The sequence below is a fragment of the Hippoglossus hippoglossus genome, chromosome 16, assembly GCF_009819705.1.
Source record: "Hippoglossus hippoglossus isolate fHipHip1 chromosome 16, fHipHip1.pri, whole genome shotgun sequence".
Lineage (NCBI taxonomy): Eukaryota > Metazoa > Chordata > Actinopteri > Pleuronectiformes > Pleuronectidae > Hippoglossus > Hippoglossus hippoglossus.
Genome location: NC_047166.1, coordinates 23,642,741 through 23,658,558, shown reverse-complemented (window position 1 = coordinate 23,658,558; position 15,818 = coordinate 23,642,741). Strand labels below are relative to the sequence as shown.

The following is a 15,818-nucleotide window of genomic DNA, read 5'->3' as shown; positions in this document are numbered from 1 at the left end:
GCATGAACTGCGGTGTCATGCAAAATAAATCATATTGCTGTTTCATCTGGAAGGTCTACTCCTCGTACATACAAACTAAAAGTCACGTCATTCACATTTATCCAGCGTTATACTTTTGCCCAGGGGCATTTAGACACATATGCAATGTAATGTGTGATTGCCAAAGGAACACTACTCTATCAGTGTAGTAGTGTAGTAGGTTGAAACACAATGTGTGGCATTGAAATGTATGGCTGTTCACACAGCTGATGACATGTTACAACAGCTGCTAATTTATGTTCTTAAGTTATTCCAAGTACATTAAGCTCTTTTCAGATCCATAATTTTGCATTGGTAATTACTGTAATATACACACCAGGGTAGGCATTATCATTTCTTCAAGATGAGGAAGGTTTGATGAGTCAGAGATCTGCAGTGAGCATAAATCTCATGGGGATGTCATATTGATTGTTGACAGTGCAGTTAGCCTCCAATGATGAATTTATGTTGAAGCAAGCCACCACATGCTAAGTAACTTCAAAATGAAGCCATCGACCCTCTGATTGATGCCCTCTGTGCCGCTGTGGCTCATACAGAAGCCATCTGCCTGATTCATTGCAGCATTGTGGAGGAGACCGTTTCCTTGATGGCTGCTGGTGGCGGAGAGTCAGGAACAAAAGAAGTCACAGTAGGAGATGTTGAGATGACGCAATAATACACCACTCAAAAGGCCCTGCAATTATTGTGGGTTTATTGTAGGCAAGCAACAATACAAAATACAAAACAATCCATCAAACAGCAAAAAGCAGAAAAAAGCTACATTTAGACTGAAATGTGCACAAAGCATGGTCTTTGATGGATATACACCAGGTTTCAGCTTTTTCTCATCTTTGTGTTCACATCACAAAATCTTGTGTTCATGCTGGAGACTGTGTGCCATGCAGAACAGAAAATGTCTCCAACACAGCTTCTAGTTCCCCAAAATATTAGCTGAACTATGTCTCAACAAAAAAGGAGGAAAAAGTGCACAAAGTAGTGGTACCTTACGCTACAATCTACCATCAACAACAACATCTTCTCAGTCGTTCCACTCTGGAGATTGTTAGCTTCCACTGACTGGTTTGAAATGATAGAAAACACATCGATGGAATGGTGGATTAAATGAGATATTAAAAAAATGCACTCCCTGGCATGAAAAAACCCACATAACACAATATTTAATTAACTTCACATTGCACTTCACAATCAATTTCAGACAACTACAATAAAGATGGAAAAAGCTTGCTGTTCTGTATGAAAACATTTCCCTTTCATTAAGTTCACTCAGTTTCCATACCCTCTGAGTGCTCTTCAATTTACACCTGTACCAGGCTAAAGAAACTGCAGGACTTCTCTCTCTTTTAATGGCAGGGTGAGCTCTTTACTTAGAAACTGAATTGCACCAGCTCAAGAATGGCACTTTTTTCGAGATCTTTTTACACATTCCGTCATTGCTCCGTGGTTTAGCCTGGCAGATAAATCACAGAAAAGTACTGCACTCTAACCCAATATCCGTGATTTACTGCCACAAGAGTTATTTGACCCTTATACAACCAGTCTCGCCATCTGCACATTGGGCTTACACATTTCTTCCTCATTAATATCCTTATTATACATTGGTCACGGTCCTTCACTGGCTCCTCAGAGAGTCCACAGTGGTCGCCTTCAGAGAGACCAAAGCAAACATATGTCGTTTTTTTCTCTCAAATCATAAGATTTTAGGCGATCAACAAAGCAGGTCATGTGTCCTTGATGTCCGTCCCTTTCTTTGCTTGGACCTTTTTGAAAGGTCATGTAATTCCATGTCAGTGCTTTTCTCTCTAGTAGCAAGATTAAAATGTCACGGTGTTGAGCATTTCGAGTCAATTGGATTACATGGCTTCTGTTGGGGAGGTACATGAACAAAGAGGACGTTTGTTTGCTACAAGTAATCTGTTAAGCACTGGTACTGTTGGTACAAAAATATCCTAGGGCTGGGTGATGGAAACAATATAAACACTGATCAGAAAAGAACATTTCCATGATTAAAAACATTAGACACTGATTTACTGGCAATAACTTGCATTGCTTGTCAACAACCCAACACGAAGACAAAGCTGTCATATTCAGTTTGCGTAAACATTTACACAAAACATATTAAAAATACTTTCTTTAGTAATTACTCAAAAGAAAATCTAATTAGTTACATCACGCACACACACATAATACATTTTATGTATATACCAAGTGCAGAGAAAGAAAACAATTAAAAGCTCAAATAAATATAGAAAATAAGATATTGTGCTTTGCCAAAAAAGCTTGTAATTAATCACAATCAACAGCTAGTTAAAATTCGCTGCCATTACTGCGTGAAAGTCCTGTCCTCACAGGGGAGCCGCAGGGTTCAAAACATAGACTGTATACAAAGATGGACGACATGACTGCTCCATGGTTCACAGAAGCCCCCTAGTGGCTGGCTGCAGCATAGGTCATAAATCCTGTATCCTCCATGTTAGTGGACATGGGCCAAACTGCAAAGTCAAAGTACATACAGATTTTTCTCAAAGATGGTTTCTGTCATTTCAGGTAGTTCTTATCTTATTTGTGGGTAAGTTTGGTTTTGGTTAGTTATTCGATGCGATAAAATCAGAGTGAAACGTCATGATTGACAGCTGAGCGACTGGACCTTGCTGCCTCGGCTCCCTCCCCCTATCACTACTGTGCAGACTCTGGCACCAAATGTGCAAGATGGTGGCCCATTGTCCATCTTTATATATAGTCTATTGTTCAACACTCTGCAGCTATAATAACTGATTCCTGAATGTAGCCTTACCCAGTTGATTGACATTAGCAAAGTAGCTAATAAAGGAATGTATGTAAAATAATGTCAGTCGCTGGGAAGAGCATTATCTTCCTAATAGCTAATTGCCTCCCCAACTAAGACAGTTAGTGACAAATGCAATCCCTTTGAATTTTCATTAATAATTCCGAGTTGTAAACACACAAATCCATCAAGTTACTGCAAATTGTTTTGTGTTACTGCCCAACGATACAAACCTTCCATAAATAGGTTGGTTGAGTTAGCGGAAACCGTGTTCGCACAGAAAACAAAAGCTCAAGCGCTCACGAGGTAGAAATACATGTGGTGTGGAGATACTTTGGCTACACCTCTCCCCATTAGATATGATATTCAGAAAACACAGAGGCAACAAACCACACTATGTGCTTGATTCAAATTTTCTCCTGACTACATTTGAATTTCAAGCTGAACAGAATATGATTAACTAAACTTATATTTTAATAAATATTGACATACCCAGCCCTAAAATATCCACTGGTTCAACAGAGGCTGCTACTGTAAATGTGGAGGAAGTCTGCTTAAACCAAACCAAGGTGATGATTAACTGCTCTCATGCTGCTCTCATGCAAGTTTTTTCTGTGACAGTTTGGGTTAATGTTTATACAAAACATGTTTCTGCATTACATCATATACTATTAGGGTTGGGTGCATGTTTCCCATTTTCCAGCCACATTTCATTAAAAAGGTGTTTTCCGCTCTTCAGTGCTGTGCAGGTGTACCAAACAGCTCATGATAACTAATTTTTAGTTTTTCTGTACAGAATACTAAAAAACTACAAAGCAGCTCATTTTTCTCCTACCTATCTGGCATCTGGTAAATGGGCTTGTCAAGTAAACGAAACATTTCAGAGAGAAAACTCCTCAGATAAATTAGAACTGACTGGACTGTCCACTGGGTGACTTAATCCATACTGCAGCTGTCAGTCTCTGATATCTGCTGATCGGTGGAGCATGTTTGGTTTTATTCATACTTTGACATCACCGCCAGGGGAAGGCTCCACATACGGTATCCTCTTGGTGGGTCGGTACTGATCTGCTGGTGTGTTGAACGCGTCCATTTCTGTAGTGAAGTGGTCGGGACTTTCACCATTGGACGTCTCCTTGATGACACTGTAGGTGAGTGCCACACTGTAAGAGGCTGGTTTCTCCATGCGCTGGGTGCCGCATTGACACAGCTTCTTGAAAGCGGCACGGAATTTTTGGGACATGGCATTGTAGATGACCGGGTTGATGGCACTATTTAAGTAGATGCAGAGACGGCAGAAGAGCAGGAACCAGGTGTCCAGGTAGGCCTTGTCCAGGAAAGAGTTGACCACCACCAAGGTCCGGTAGGGCATCCACAGCAAGGCGAAGAGGATCACCACCACAGCCAGCATCTTGGTCACCTAATAAAGTTCAGTCGTGAGTTAGTAATTGCAGCAACAAAATCAAATGACAGACTAGAAAACAGTCCTGTGGTTGCAGCCTTCACCAACCAGCGAAGCTTCTACTTATATTCATATCAGGCTCATATAAGGTCACTGTGACGTTTGACCACTGAAATCTAATCAATTCATCTTTGAGTCCAAATGAATGTTTGTTCAGAAATTTAAGAATTTCACTCAAGATGTTTCTGAGATGTTGCGTTCACAAGATCAAAAACTTTGTTTTTTAAATCACCGTAACCTTGACCTTTGACCAAATTCTAATCACTTCATCCATGAATACAAGTGAATGTTTCTACCAAATTTGAAAGGATCCCCTGGAAGCATTCTTGAGATATCGTGTTCACATGACAGCTAAATGGAATGCAGCAAACAGTATTCTTAGTATTTACGCTTGTGGTTTTCCTACTGACACATGTAAAAATGCCATTAATGAAAATTCTTTATCAAGGAATGAGCCGTTACACTTGTAGTATTCAAGAGATCTTTCTGTGCACAAGGGATACACATTTGTAATCCAGCACTACTGTTTTTTTCTATTTAATTCATGACAATCTCAAAGTTTACTGAACAGAACTTTTGCTGCTGCTTTTACTGTCGAGCAATCACAAATATATGGCAACATATTTGTTACAGATGTTCGCGCTGACAACGATCATTCATCAAAAATGAATCCACACAGAAACAAGGCGTCATGTTTGGCTTTTTGACAAGCAGCTGCAGCCAGCAGGCTCCACACCACCAGTTTCTCAGTAATGTAACCAACGACACCAACTTCCACTGTGCCCTTTATTGCTGTATGTGTGTGTGTGGGGAAACAAAACTGGAGTTTGTCAGGACTGTAAATGGGCACATATGTTGCTCTTCTGTTTTGTTTGCTGTCTTCAAATGGAGTCGTGTTTCAGTGCTCACAAGAAGAGTCCGTATGAACAACCCTCTCATCCTTTTTCTGACAGATCTGAGTTCATGAGTTGTGACGTGTTCACTAAGATTTTCAGAAATGGCAGAAGCCATGAGAGTACATTTTTTTGTTGAATTTAAAAGTTAAAATAATAAAAGTCACAGAGTTTCTCTTCGGCATTTTATCTCACCTCTGAGTAAAATGCAAATATACAATCTCCCATCATTATACCTTTGCATTTGCCGTATAAAATTACCTGACAGCTGGCCTTCTAAGTGTACCGTGTACACTAACTCTGCATTCAGGTGCTCCTTGAAAGGTCCCATTTCCTGAGATTCCTGTGATTCAAATAACTAAATTCATATTTATGTGTTTTGAGCACCTTGACACCTCTTTCCAATATTTGCGGTAGAGCAAAGGAAAAGGATCAGGTGTGATATAATTAATTTAAAACATGTGCATGTTAATCGTAAAACCATCTTGAGTTTACAGAAGTCTATTAATTGAAAAGCTGACATCTAAAATGAAGCTCAGCGTGAGTTCAATCAGGAAGATTTCCCCCCATTCAATCAATCTCAATTCTCTCACTCTCTCTTTGCTTAATAATCAGCTCATTGTGGGCTTTTTAAATGGTCAATCTGATTCTGCTCTCTTTCAGCCAATCATGCGGCTGCTGTCAAACCCCTTCTCCTCTCTTCCGCAGTCAGCCGTCATTCAGTTACGCGCATAACCCACTTCCACCCCAATCTCCTCCAGTTTTCAGCAGAATCATCATCAACTCATCTGGATCCTCAACCACCCCCAGTGTATAGACCCTAGGGGGATTCATATCCTACGTTCTGCTCCACCCCCTTCTAATCCTGATGACATCACATAGGGGTCTAAAACGCCAAAAGACTATGACATTGACATCACTTTCTCTGTGCGCTAAACGGTTGAGTCGAGGGTCTCTCCTGAGTGAACTACTGTTTAGAGCTGATTATGTTCAGTGGTTTAAGTGATGCTGTCAGCAATTCGTCACCAGTTGGGAACTCATTTTTTACATTATTTTGAAATGTGAATGCACAAAACTTCCATCACCACGAGCTCATGAGTTCTATCTGAAGACAGCAAAAGTAGCTGCTCAATGAGAACTCTAGGATCTTTATTATTATTACTTGTTACCTGGAGCACCCATGGGTGTCACTAAATGAACTAAGCCCGAAAGAAGTTGTAATAGGTGCTCAAAGGATCAATATGCCCAGCATTAAAAACTATTGTCACAGAGCTTCAATCCACCGGACCAAAATAACAGTGTCCGGTCTGTGAGCACAGCTGCATCTCCACCCAAACCCTTGACTTGAGTCAACTTGACTAAGCCTATTCAGATTAACATGGTGCAGCCACACTGCTGCTTAAATATTGATGGGGTGACTTGACTTTGCTTAGGTCCAACCCAAGATATCAAAAGAGAAAACACTCCTGTACCTATTATTTAGTTTGGTTCTCTTTTTTTTTTCAGAAAAAGCTCAGTGTGTTTGTTTGCCGTCAAGTGAATTAGGAAAAGAAGGGCAGCACACAAAAGCGTTTGATTCATTTGTCAATGTCTTTGTGGTGCAGCGCCTTTATCAGAGTGTCAGTGAGTGCTGCTATTGAAGGGCACCTCACACAATAATCAATCAGCAGGGAAAGCAGCTACACCTCATCCTCACAAAGGCGCATTCAAGAGCAGCAAAGATCCACTAAGTTCTCAAGTTACAGGCCAAATATTCCAAGAAAAAATTAACAAAACAAAACCCGTACCACCATTAATTACTGAAATTGGATATCTTCATGAAAATAATACCAAGAGGTCTCATTCAGTAAAACTATGTTCATATACAGTAGCTGTTAAACTGCAAGTTAATCATGAAACTGCATTTGTGCCTGTTTTTCATTCTGTTACAGACCCTAACACTAAAGCAGTTCAGTCGTCCGTCTCATGCATGTCTTCAAATGTATGTTTCAATTAGCTGAACGCTGAGCGTAACAGCTCACTATACCTCTGTGGAAAACAGCCCGAAGCATAGTTTTATGCTCCAGGTCTATTTTACTGCATTTTTCACACAGCTAACTACACTAATTGTGTGTTGGGATGACCTTTGTAGACACACGCACCAAAAACTGTGGCTCATTTATACGCTTAACTAACATATCTATTTAAAATAAGAAATTGACATTTAATAAATTCCTTACATTTATGTTTTCTAGTTTCTTCCCATGTTCGGAGAGAATTTTCTTTAAATTACATTTTGCCGATAAGCTTCCATCTTTTTGAAAGACAACAAAGATCTCCTGAATTCAATGTTGAGAGTCTACATACACACTTTACATGATAAAACACGATAATCATTTATACCACCATCTTTAGGTGACTTTGCAGCTAACGTCAAAAGAAGTCGTTTTTTTTTAGTTGCGACAAACTTGTCTCTTCTGGGTTGAGTTCAGTCTTTATAAAGCAGAATTCAAAACATCATTCTTATGAAAAATTTAGATTAAAGATAATTTTAGTTACTTAACATGTAATGATATCTTAACCATAGTAGTGGCACTTTTGGACATGGTCACATATTTAAAAACAACCCATATTATCATTTACATATGACATCCTGGAAACTAAACCTGGTTATTTCAGTCAAGTTAGGCATCTATCCCCTCGTAGCCTAGAAAGCCTAACACATATTAATCAATCAATAATTGTAATTCCAAGAATGTTACAATGTCTTACATTCAATCAAGCTTCACCAAATTTCTCACACACATAGATAACAGTTCCCTAAATATGTCAGATTTTTCTCATCAAGTTTCATGATGAGAAAGTGAAAACGTTAAAAAACACCCTATCTCACAATGTTAAAGCAAGAGGAAAGAAAAGTCCTGGATCTGCCCCTTGAACCGAATCTACACCTAAATTAAATGGGTACCTCTCTGACCCATACTACATCCTTCTATGAACTCTCATGGAAATCTGTTCTGTTGTGTAGTCTTGCTTACAAACACACAGACAAATGGACAGGAGTGAATGAGCTCCTCGGCGGAGGTAATTCAAACTAGAATCACAGAGACGTCGTCAGCCTGACTCTATGTAGAATAAGACCATGAGTCACCCTCATTAGTCTGTTGGTCCTTTAATGTCTTATTTTTACATCACAGAGTTTGGAGAGAAATGTTCCGCTTGGACAAACTTGGTGCAGAAGTCATTGCCACCACATGCTCTACTACTCACAAAAAACTGTGGACTAAGAGCTATTCTTTGTCTTTTTGTTTCATCACATTTCTCTCTTTCTTTGGTTTGATTGAGCTGAGAACACTTGAACGCATCCTGCTGCTCTTTACAGGTGTAACTCTTTCCCTGTTGATTACTGATTGAAGGTTGTGTCCTTTAAAAAGTGAGCTCACTGCTCCTCTGATGAAAAGCCTCTGACAAGTCACCACAGCTCCTGATGCAAATGAGCTGACCACAGAAATGATCAAGACTTTGATCATTTCGCTGCCTTCTTTGTCCCTTTAATTGATTTCACACTAAACAAACATGACAGATTAGAAAGAGATTTCCTGTGGAGACACCAGGGGTACTCTGAATATGGCTGGCTCAATGACGTAGACTCAACCCAGAGGTCTCTACTACGAAGCGAGTTCAACACACCCTGGATATATTTACGATCACCGGGGGAACCTAACAATCACAATCAGGCTAAGCGGTCCCACGAACTCGATAAGTCAAACCAGGTTTTCCTCATCAAATCTGAGCGTGTGCAGATGAAAGGGGCGTGTTTACTGCATAAGACCAATCGGACATGGACAAGTGAACTGACCACATATTTCACAACAAGGAGAAAACTGTTATGTTAGAAAAATAAGAGGAGTGCAAACACAGTATCCAGACTAAAAGAAACACAGTTAGAGCTGCTAAATGCAGGAAGAGGGTAGCAGGTACAACATCTCTTATTGTGTGAATGTGTAATTTACCAAGCATCTATAATGAGCTTTAGTTTGACACACACTATCTGCACTGACTCTGGGGACACACCGGGGTGGAAACATTTGCTATTATTAGTCAATAAAAACATATGGATCTATTTTCGTGCGCCATGAACGTGACTGTGCGCACTTTGCATCTAGGAGACAGGGAGAGATTGAGTTGTACTGGGTGTGTTAGAGCAGGCATTGACTTAACAAACCAGACATTGTTTTAAACTTCCTTTATCCTTCGCTTTTAGGAGAGAACTCACAGCGCAACAGTGTCATTCTGGTGAATGCTGACTACACCAGTCTCAGAGAGAGAGAGAGAGAGAGAGAGAGAGAGAGAGAGGAGAGGGAGGGATGGGGGCTGTCACAAATGAAATCTGTAAACTATCTATCCCCCATTCCAAATAAATATTAAATTTCACCTACTTAAAGGGAAGGATAAAAGTATTTAACTATGTCTGGTTGTCCCGCCGCTAACACACCCTGTACATCAATATCAGTAATTTAAGTAAAGGAACGTAGAGCGTAGACGCAGACAGTCTATGGTACTGTGAGCACATTGCTCCTACGTGTCAAGGTGGTTATGTTCGGCTCCAGCAGCTCACAAAGGTTTATCATTCTCTCCAATGAGGATCTATATCTTTCATTTAGATACTCATCAGAGAAGGTCAAAGGATTGTGTGGGTCTCTGAAGACCCTGGTCCTCCTCAGAGACTCTAACAATCCACACCCAGCTCCACGGGATGCTGCAAGAACGCTGATGTCATGTTTCAAAGGAATTGATTGGTCAGTGGGCGGAGCTTTTATACAGGTTGATCTCTTATCACCAACTTTACCTGCCCCGGAGCAGTTCAGCCATTCAGCAGAAGTTACCATGGTGATTTAACCCCGATAAGAAGTGAACGAGCTTCAAAGGACCAGAAACCCTGAATAAGCAAATCTGGCTTCGTAGCACAGGACCCAGGTGATCCAAGTATACAAAGGATCTGAGTGGGAAGACAGTAGCAAATATCTAATGTCCTCCACTGAACAATCAGACAAGGCTGTTCAAGAAACAGTTTTTCATTTTGCTTAACAATTCTGATTAGTTGTTTCATGCGACTAACTCCCATCTGAATATCTACACGATTACCGTCAACACTGAGGTTATGTTTTCATTGCTGTCCGTCTGTGAGCAAGATTATGCAAAGGTTACTGAACCGATTTTCTTGAAGCTTGGAAGAATTGGTTGTGGGCCAAGGAAGAATACATTGCTTTCCCGCGCAGATTCAATTAAGATAGGGGGATCCAGGAATTTTGTTTTCATTTTCCTTTAACACTGCGAGTTTAAAAAAAAATTTTGTCTAATGATTTCAGAAATCACAAGAACTGTTCAAATTATTACCTTCACACTTAGCATGTGTATTGTTCCGCATGCAACGAAGTGGAGTGTCAAATTTGATGCAATTTGGAAACGTGATAGATTGCAAAATAAATATTTTTAAATAAACAGGTGTAAAATTTTACCATTATACAACACTATATATTATCTCTGCTTATGCATACTATTTCTGCTTGTGTAAATGCCAAGATGACATCAGAGCCACAAAACTGAGACTGTGCTCGTCTCCCCCCACCAAGACCTCGAAGAGGCCTTCAGCCTATGTCTGGGTCTTATCTCCTGGGATTTTAATATTCACTCAGTTCATACACATAGTTCACATCTCTTCACTGCATCTGCATAAAAAGCACACGCCTGCAACTGTTGCTTTGTCATTCCCTCTGCAGAATGCTCTTCGCATGCTGTATGATTGTCTGACCTTCCTTGCAAGGAATAAAGTTTACTTAAAAGACTATTATTTGCTAATCTCTTTATTTCAGAAGTCTCACCAGGTCAAATTTCCATCACACAGGCGACCAACGATCTGTAGAGGTAGTGGCTGGGACTCATAAACACACGTGACACAACGACAACAGCAGCCAACACTTCAGTTCAGGGTCCGTAAACCGGAGTGGAGCGTTACTGAACTTTGAATAAACGGGTGATAAGCTATTTGTGTAGCTGGTGGTGCAGCTTCAAGATTCTGTGGACTGAGTCCTGCAGCAGGTCTTTATTTGCCATGGTTCAATTACTGCAGGTCACTTTTACATTTTCAGGAAAGATAAGCTGCATCCAGCATCACCACAGACCACACAAACAGCCAATTCCAAACAGGTAGGTTTAGAACAGACATTTCACTGGTATCTAAAAAAACAGATGCCATTGGTGTGGATCCAGAAAATGATCCAGATTTTGTGAATCAAAATCAGTATTTCTAGGAGGGTGATCTTTCAGTTTCTGTACAGTGACAAATATTCCTTTTAACTTCATAGGAGAATGGATATTTTCCCCATGTTTAATGGGAGCAGTTTGCGGAACTTTTCTAGTCTCACTACATGTAGATGCAATTCGATGATAAAGTGTCCTGTCAGCTTTGGCGGAGGCGCTCTCTGAGTGCCCTTGTAGTTTCAATAAGCAATAGGGTCAATCTAGATAGAAGAATAATTATAATTTGATAGAGCAGATATTTACATGTAAAAAAGAGAGCTTCAATACAGCTTTGCAGCCTTTATAAATTAATCACATTTATGAAAAGACAACTGCAAAGGTGTTGGGAAGAACTGCTACTTTAAAACCACCTCATGAGTCATTCTTTATTTATTCAGATTGATTTCCAAATTGGAAGACTGTTCAAATCTGTACAAATTTAACAAAGCCTGGATTTGTTATATATTATTAACCAGGTGATAATCCTGATGTGAAACTTCAGGTTTGAAATTAAATATCCTCCGCATCTATGTTGTGGTGTTTGAGCTGCACTGAGGTGAGTTTAATTGGACTGGAAAGGGGCACCAGTGAGAGAGACACCCAGTCCTCATTATTTCTTGACCTTTGGGTAATTCACTAACGTACATGGTAGGGATTGTTCCTTATATATCCACAATGAGCTCTTAATGCAGACACCATGGTGGGTGTGTTTAAGATAATAAAAAAACAAGCCAAAAGCCTATTTGGGTTGGGGTTAACTGATTTAGAGTATGGAGCTGCCTCGGGGCACCACACCCCCTGTCATTCCAGGAGAGCGTCTCCTTCGTGATCTGATAAACAAACGTCGAGCTCTGCTATCTACCTGAGTGTCTGCCACAGTAGTGTCTGTGCCTCAGAGCATCCACTGTTATTTTCAACTACGTCAGGAGGATGGAAGAGTTTTGTCATAATGCAGTGTCTTAAAAAGAAAAGTCTCAATTCACAAAAAGTAAAAAAGGTCAATTGAAGGTTTGTTAATCTCTGAGTTCCATCATTATGAACAGGATTTGACCCAAATAGGTCCTGTTGTCTTTATCAGTTTCAGAGACTCTTATTTACTGTGAGCTCTACTATAAATGTGTGTCAGAGATTTAAGAAGATGTTTTTGAGAAAGTGGAAAGTGATTTTGCACTTCACTAAACTCTAGTCAGGGTCAGCTTTTACCTGTTTGGATATTTTCTTTGTTTTTATTTTTATTTTTCACATTTTTCATACATAGCTACATGTCCTTGTGGTATAGAGCTCAAGCAGAACAGCTCAAAAGGTTAACATAATTTTTTTAGTATACCACCATTAAACTCTGTTCCTTTTCCTAATTGAATGAGAATTTGTTATAAACCTGATTTGGGACTGATGTTATATTCCCTATATTTCCCATGTGTTCGGGCTCAGAGAGCTCAGCTGCAAATGCAAGAGATTTTTTGAAACTGTTGATCTTTTGTTGGTGTTGACTACACACAACCCCTCACAGATAAGATCTCTATCGGCTTTTAAGTAGAATGACATACTGTACATATCTTTCTTTACTTTTTAGTAATATTAATATGCACTACATGTAAAACACACATACAACATGAAACACTTCTGGTGAAATAACACATGCTTTATGGTCATTTCTGTATTTTGAGGCAAGGGTCACCACTCTGATAATTTAATAGAAATAAACTATTCAAATGGGAAAAACGTCTTGCATTAATGTTATAAAGTAGATTTAGCTTCATAACATGTTTTGTGAAATTGAGGTTTTTTATTATTAATTCAAGTTTCTCCAGGATTGAAATTACATAGCGTATGACTAGATTTAATTTTGATTGCTTTACTCAGAGATATTAATTTATATACACAAATAAAGAAATGTGATGTAGAGCTGCAAACCACACCCCTCAGAAGGGTTTGATTAGGAGACTCTCCAATGGAACTGCTGGTTTAGATCATTAAAATAAAAAACTAAATATAGCTACACACAGGCAGATGTATGCCAGAACACAAACTATGTAGATAACAGCTTTCTTAAATTGTGCAGTTTCCAAATTTAAAATGTAAGATGGCAAAGCATCCTGTGTAAATCCAACCAGCTGTAAATGAGATGTTTGACTGAATAACTTTTGGAGCTCATTTGAGTAAGATCCAGGATTGTTTGGTTTCATCTGCTTTAACATTGGGTGTTGCAGGGATCTTCATGAGAAAGAAACAGGCACATGTAGAGTATGAACAGGTGGCATCTGGTGCGGATCAGGATAAGGATCCAGATTTTGTGAATCAAAATATGTATTTTAGGGAGGGGATTTTGTTTCAGTTACTGTTAGAACTATAGGCAATAAAACAATATCCCAAAATCTCGCTGTATAATTTCTTTCAATAGCAATAGGTCAAAAGTTCAATATATTGCAGTGTGCATAGTGAGGAGTTACAACACACAAGTGATCTACCTCAGATTTATAAAATGTTGTGCTGTTTATTAGTGTTTGTCATTCTCTGCTCATAAAGGAGAGCTTAAAACCACAACCGGCACTCAGGAGCCAATATCTGTCTTTCAACCAAACTGTACTTGACATGTTGGACAGATTGGAGTTTAAAGTGGTTTTGAGTGGAATAATCAAGCAGTCAGTGATTATAAGAGGGAAAATCATGAGATGATGAAGGAAGGCTCTTTTTTGAAATACTACGTGTGGGCAATGTATGAATGAGATCATGTCCACATTGTCATTTGACAAGCAGGGGAGCTGAATCAGATCAATCACACTATAGTTTCTGATGGAGGATCAAACTGGGGGGGGGCAGCTGACCTGAGGTCGCGCTGCAGCTGCCTTTCCCTCCCGCTACACAAACACAGTGATGGAGCTGGTGAACAAACAGTGGCCCACCTGTCTGCGGGAGGCCGCCGTGGTGCTGCTGGAGCCCCCGGAGCTGATCATCCTCCCTCCCTGGCTCATCTCCCTCTTCCACTTCTTGGTGCTGCCGTCCTTTGTGTCGGACGGCAGCGGGTTCAGGAACAGTATCCTGGCGATCAGCCCGTACAGGACCGTGGCCAGCATGAGGGGCAGCACGTAGAACACCGCGAAATCCGTGAAGTAAATGGGCAGGTAGTGGCTCCTGGACACTTTGTAGGCGCAGCTGAGCAGCACCGCGTTGTCGTACACCAACTCTTTGGTGTCCGACAGGAAGAGCCACATGACGCAGTAGACGGAGGTGAGCGCCCACACCAGCAGGATGATCCTCTTGGCCCGGGACAAGGTGCACAGGAACTGCGCCTTGATGGGGTGGCAGATGGCGATGTAGCGCTCCACCGTGAAGGCGGTGATGGAGCAGGAGGACGCGTTTATCCCCAGGTACTGCAAGTAGGTGATCCCCAGGCACCCCGCGTAACCGTACACCCACTGGCCGTACAGGGCGTCGGTGATGTTGGGCAGCCCGGCGGCCGTCAGCACCATCAGGTCGGCCACGGCCAGGCTCACCAGGTAGCAGTTGGTGGGAGTGCGCATGTGCTTGGTGGTCAGCACCACCAGGATGACCATCACATTCCCCACGATCCCCACCCCGCATATGAGGCACACCAAGAACACACTGAGCACCTTGTACTCTACAGTGTAGTCTGTCCATTGGCCCAGGGTGTGATTGTCCTGCACCGACGTGTCATTCAGCACTGTCATGTTATCCATGGTGAGGTTTGCCATTACAGCGGGAGGCTGGGACTCTGTGCGCCTTTACGAGAACCACACCAGGCATTCAAGATCAATACATCAAATCATCAGGGCCCCAAGAGCCAACAAGTGCCAACAGGAGCCCGTTTACAAATCCTGCAAAAAAACTTCCCTTCATCCAGAGGTAATCCAGTCCCACTGCGTCTGCTCCAAATCCAGCCTGTGATGCTGCATCATGAAACTCCAGCACAGTTCTCCATCGCGTCAAAACAAAGAGTGTGAAGTGAAGCCTCGGCTGTTGTTGGTAGAAGTTTGCAGAGCGAGGATGTGTTGCAGCTCCGCTCCGCGCTGCGCTCCTGTCTCCCTGCTCACCCGGTCATGACTGAGCGCGTCCTGCCCAGCGCCCAGCCCTGCCTCTCAGACACTGTGCACACAGCAGCTCGCGGTGCACTCACACTGAAACCCTTCTTTTACCTCCTCCGGTGCAGGCGGGTGCTTCTTACTGCACAAAGACACTTGACGGGTTTTACTGCAGAAAGTCACACTTTATCTCCTGTCATTTGGATTTCAAGACAAGATGAACTTTTTTAGATCACACGCAGGGGAGAACCACCTTTGACACCAGGGGATGGTCAGAATGAGGTGGATGAGAAAATGTAAATTGGGCAATAAAATAGAATGAA

At 41.1% G+C, this 15,818-nt stretch overlaps 1 protein-coding gene across 1 annotated transcript; it reads right to left on the bottom strand.

Moving 5' to 3' along the window:
* Positions 1–3,814: 3,814 nt before the first annotated feature.
* On the bottom strand, positions 3,815–15,535 carry trhra (thyrotropin-releasing hormone receptor a). Its single transcript, XM_034612027.1, has 2 exons — positions 14,359–15,535; positions 3,815–4,241 (listed from the first exon to the last, which is right to left on the bottom strand). Exons 1-2 carry the CDS (start codon positions 15,166–15,168, stop codon positions 3,822–3,824), a joined length of 1,230 nt encoding a protein of 409 aa, XP_034467918.1. The 5' UTR covers positions 15,169–15,535; the 3' UTR covers positions 3,815–3,821.
* Between the last annotated feature and the right edge of the window lie 283 nt (positions 15,536–15,818).

Bases quoted from the DNA above. Each gene is read 5' to 3' on its own strand.
- trhra (XM_034612027.1), bottom strand. From the start codon at position 15,168: ATGGCAAACCTCACCATGGATAACATGACAGTGCTGAATGACACGTCG. The intron at 4,242-14,358 runs GTGGGCCACTGT...GAACTTTATTAG, and splicing joins CGGCGGCCTCCCGCAGACAG to GTGACCAAGATGCTGGCTGT.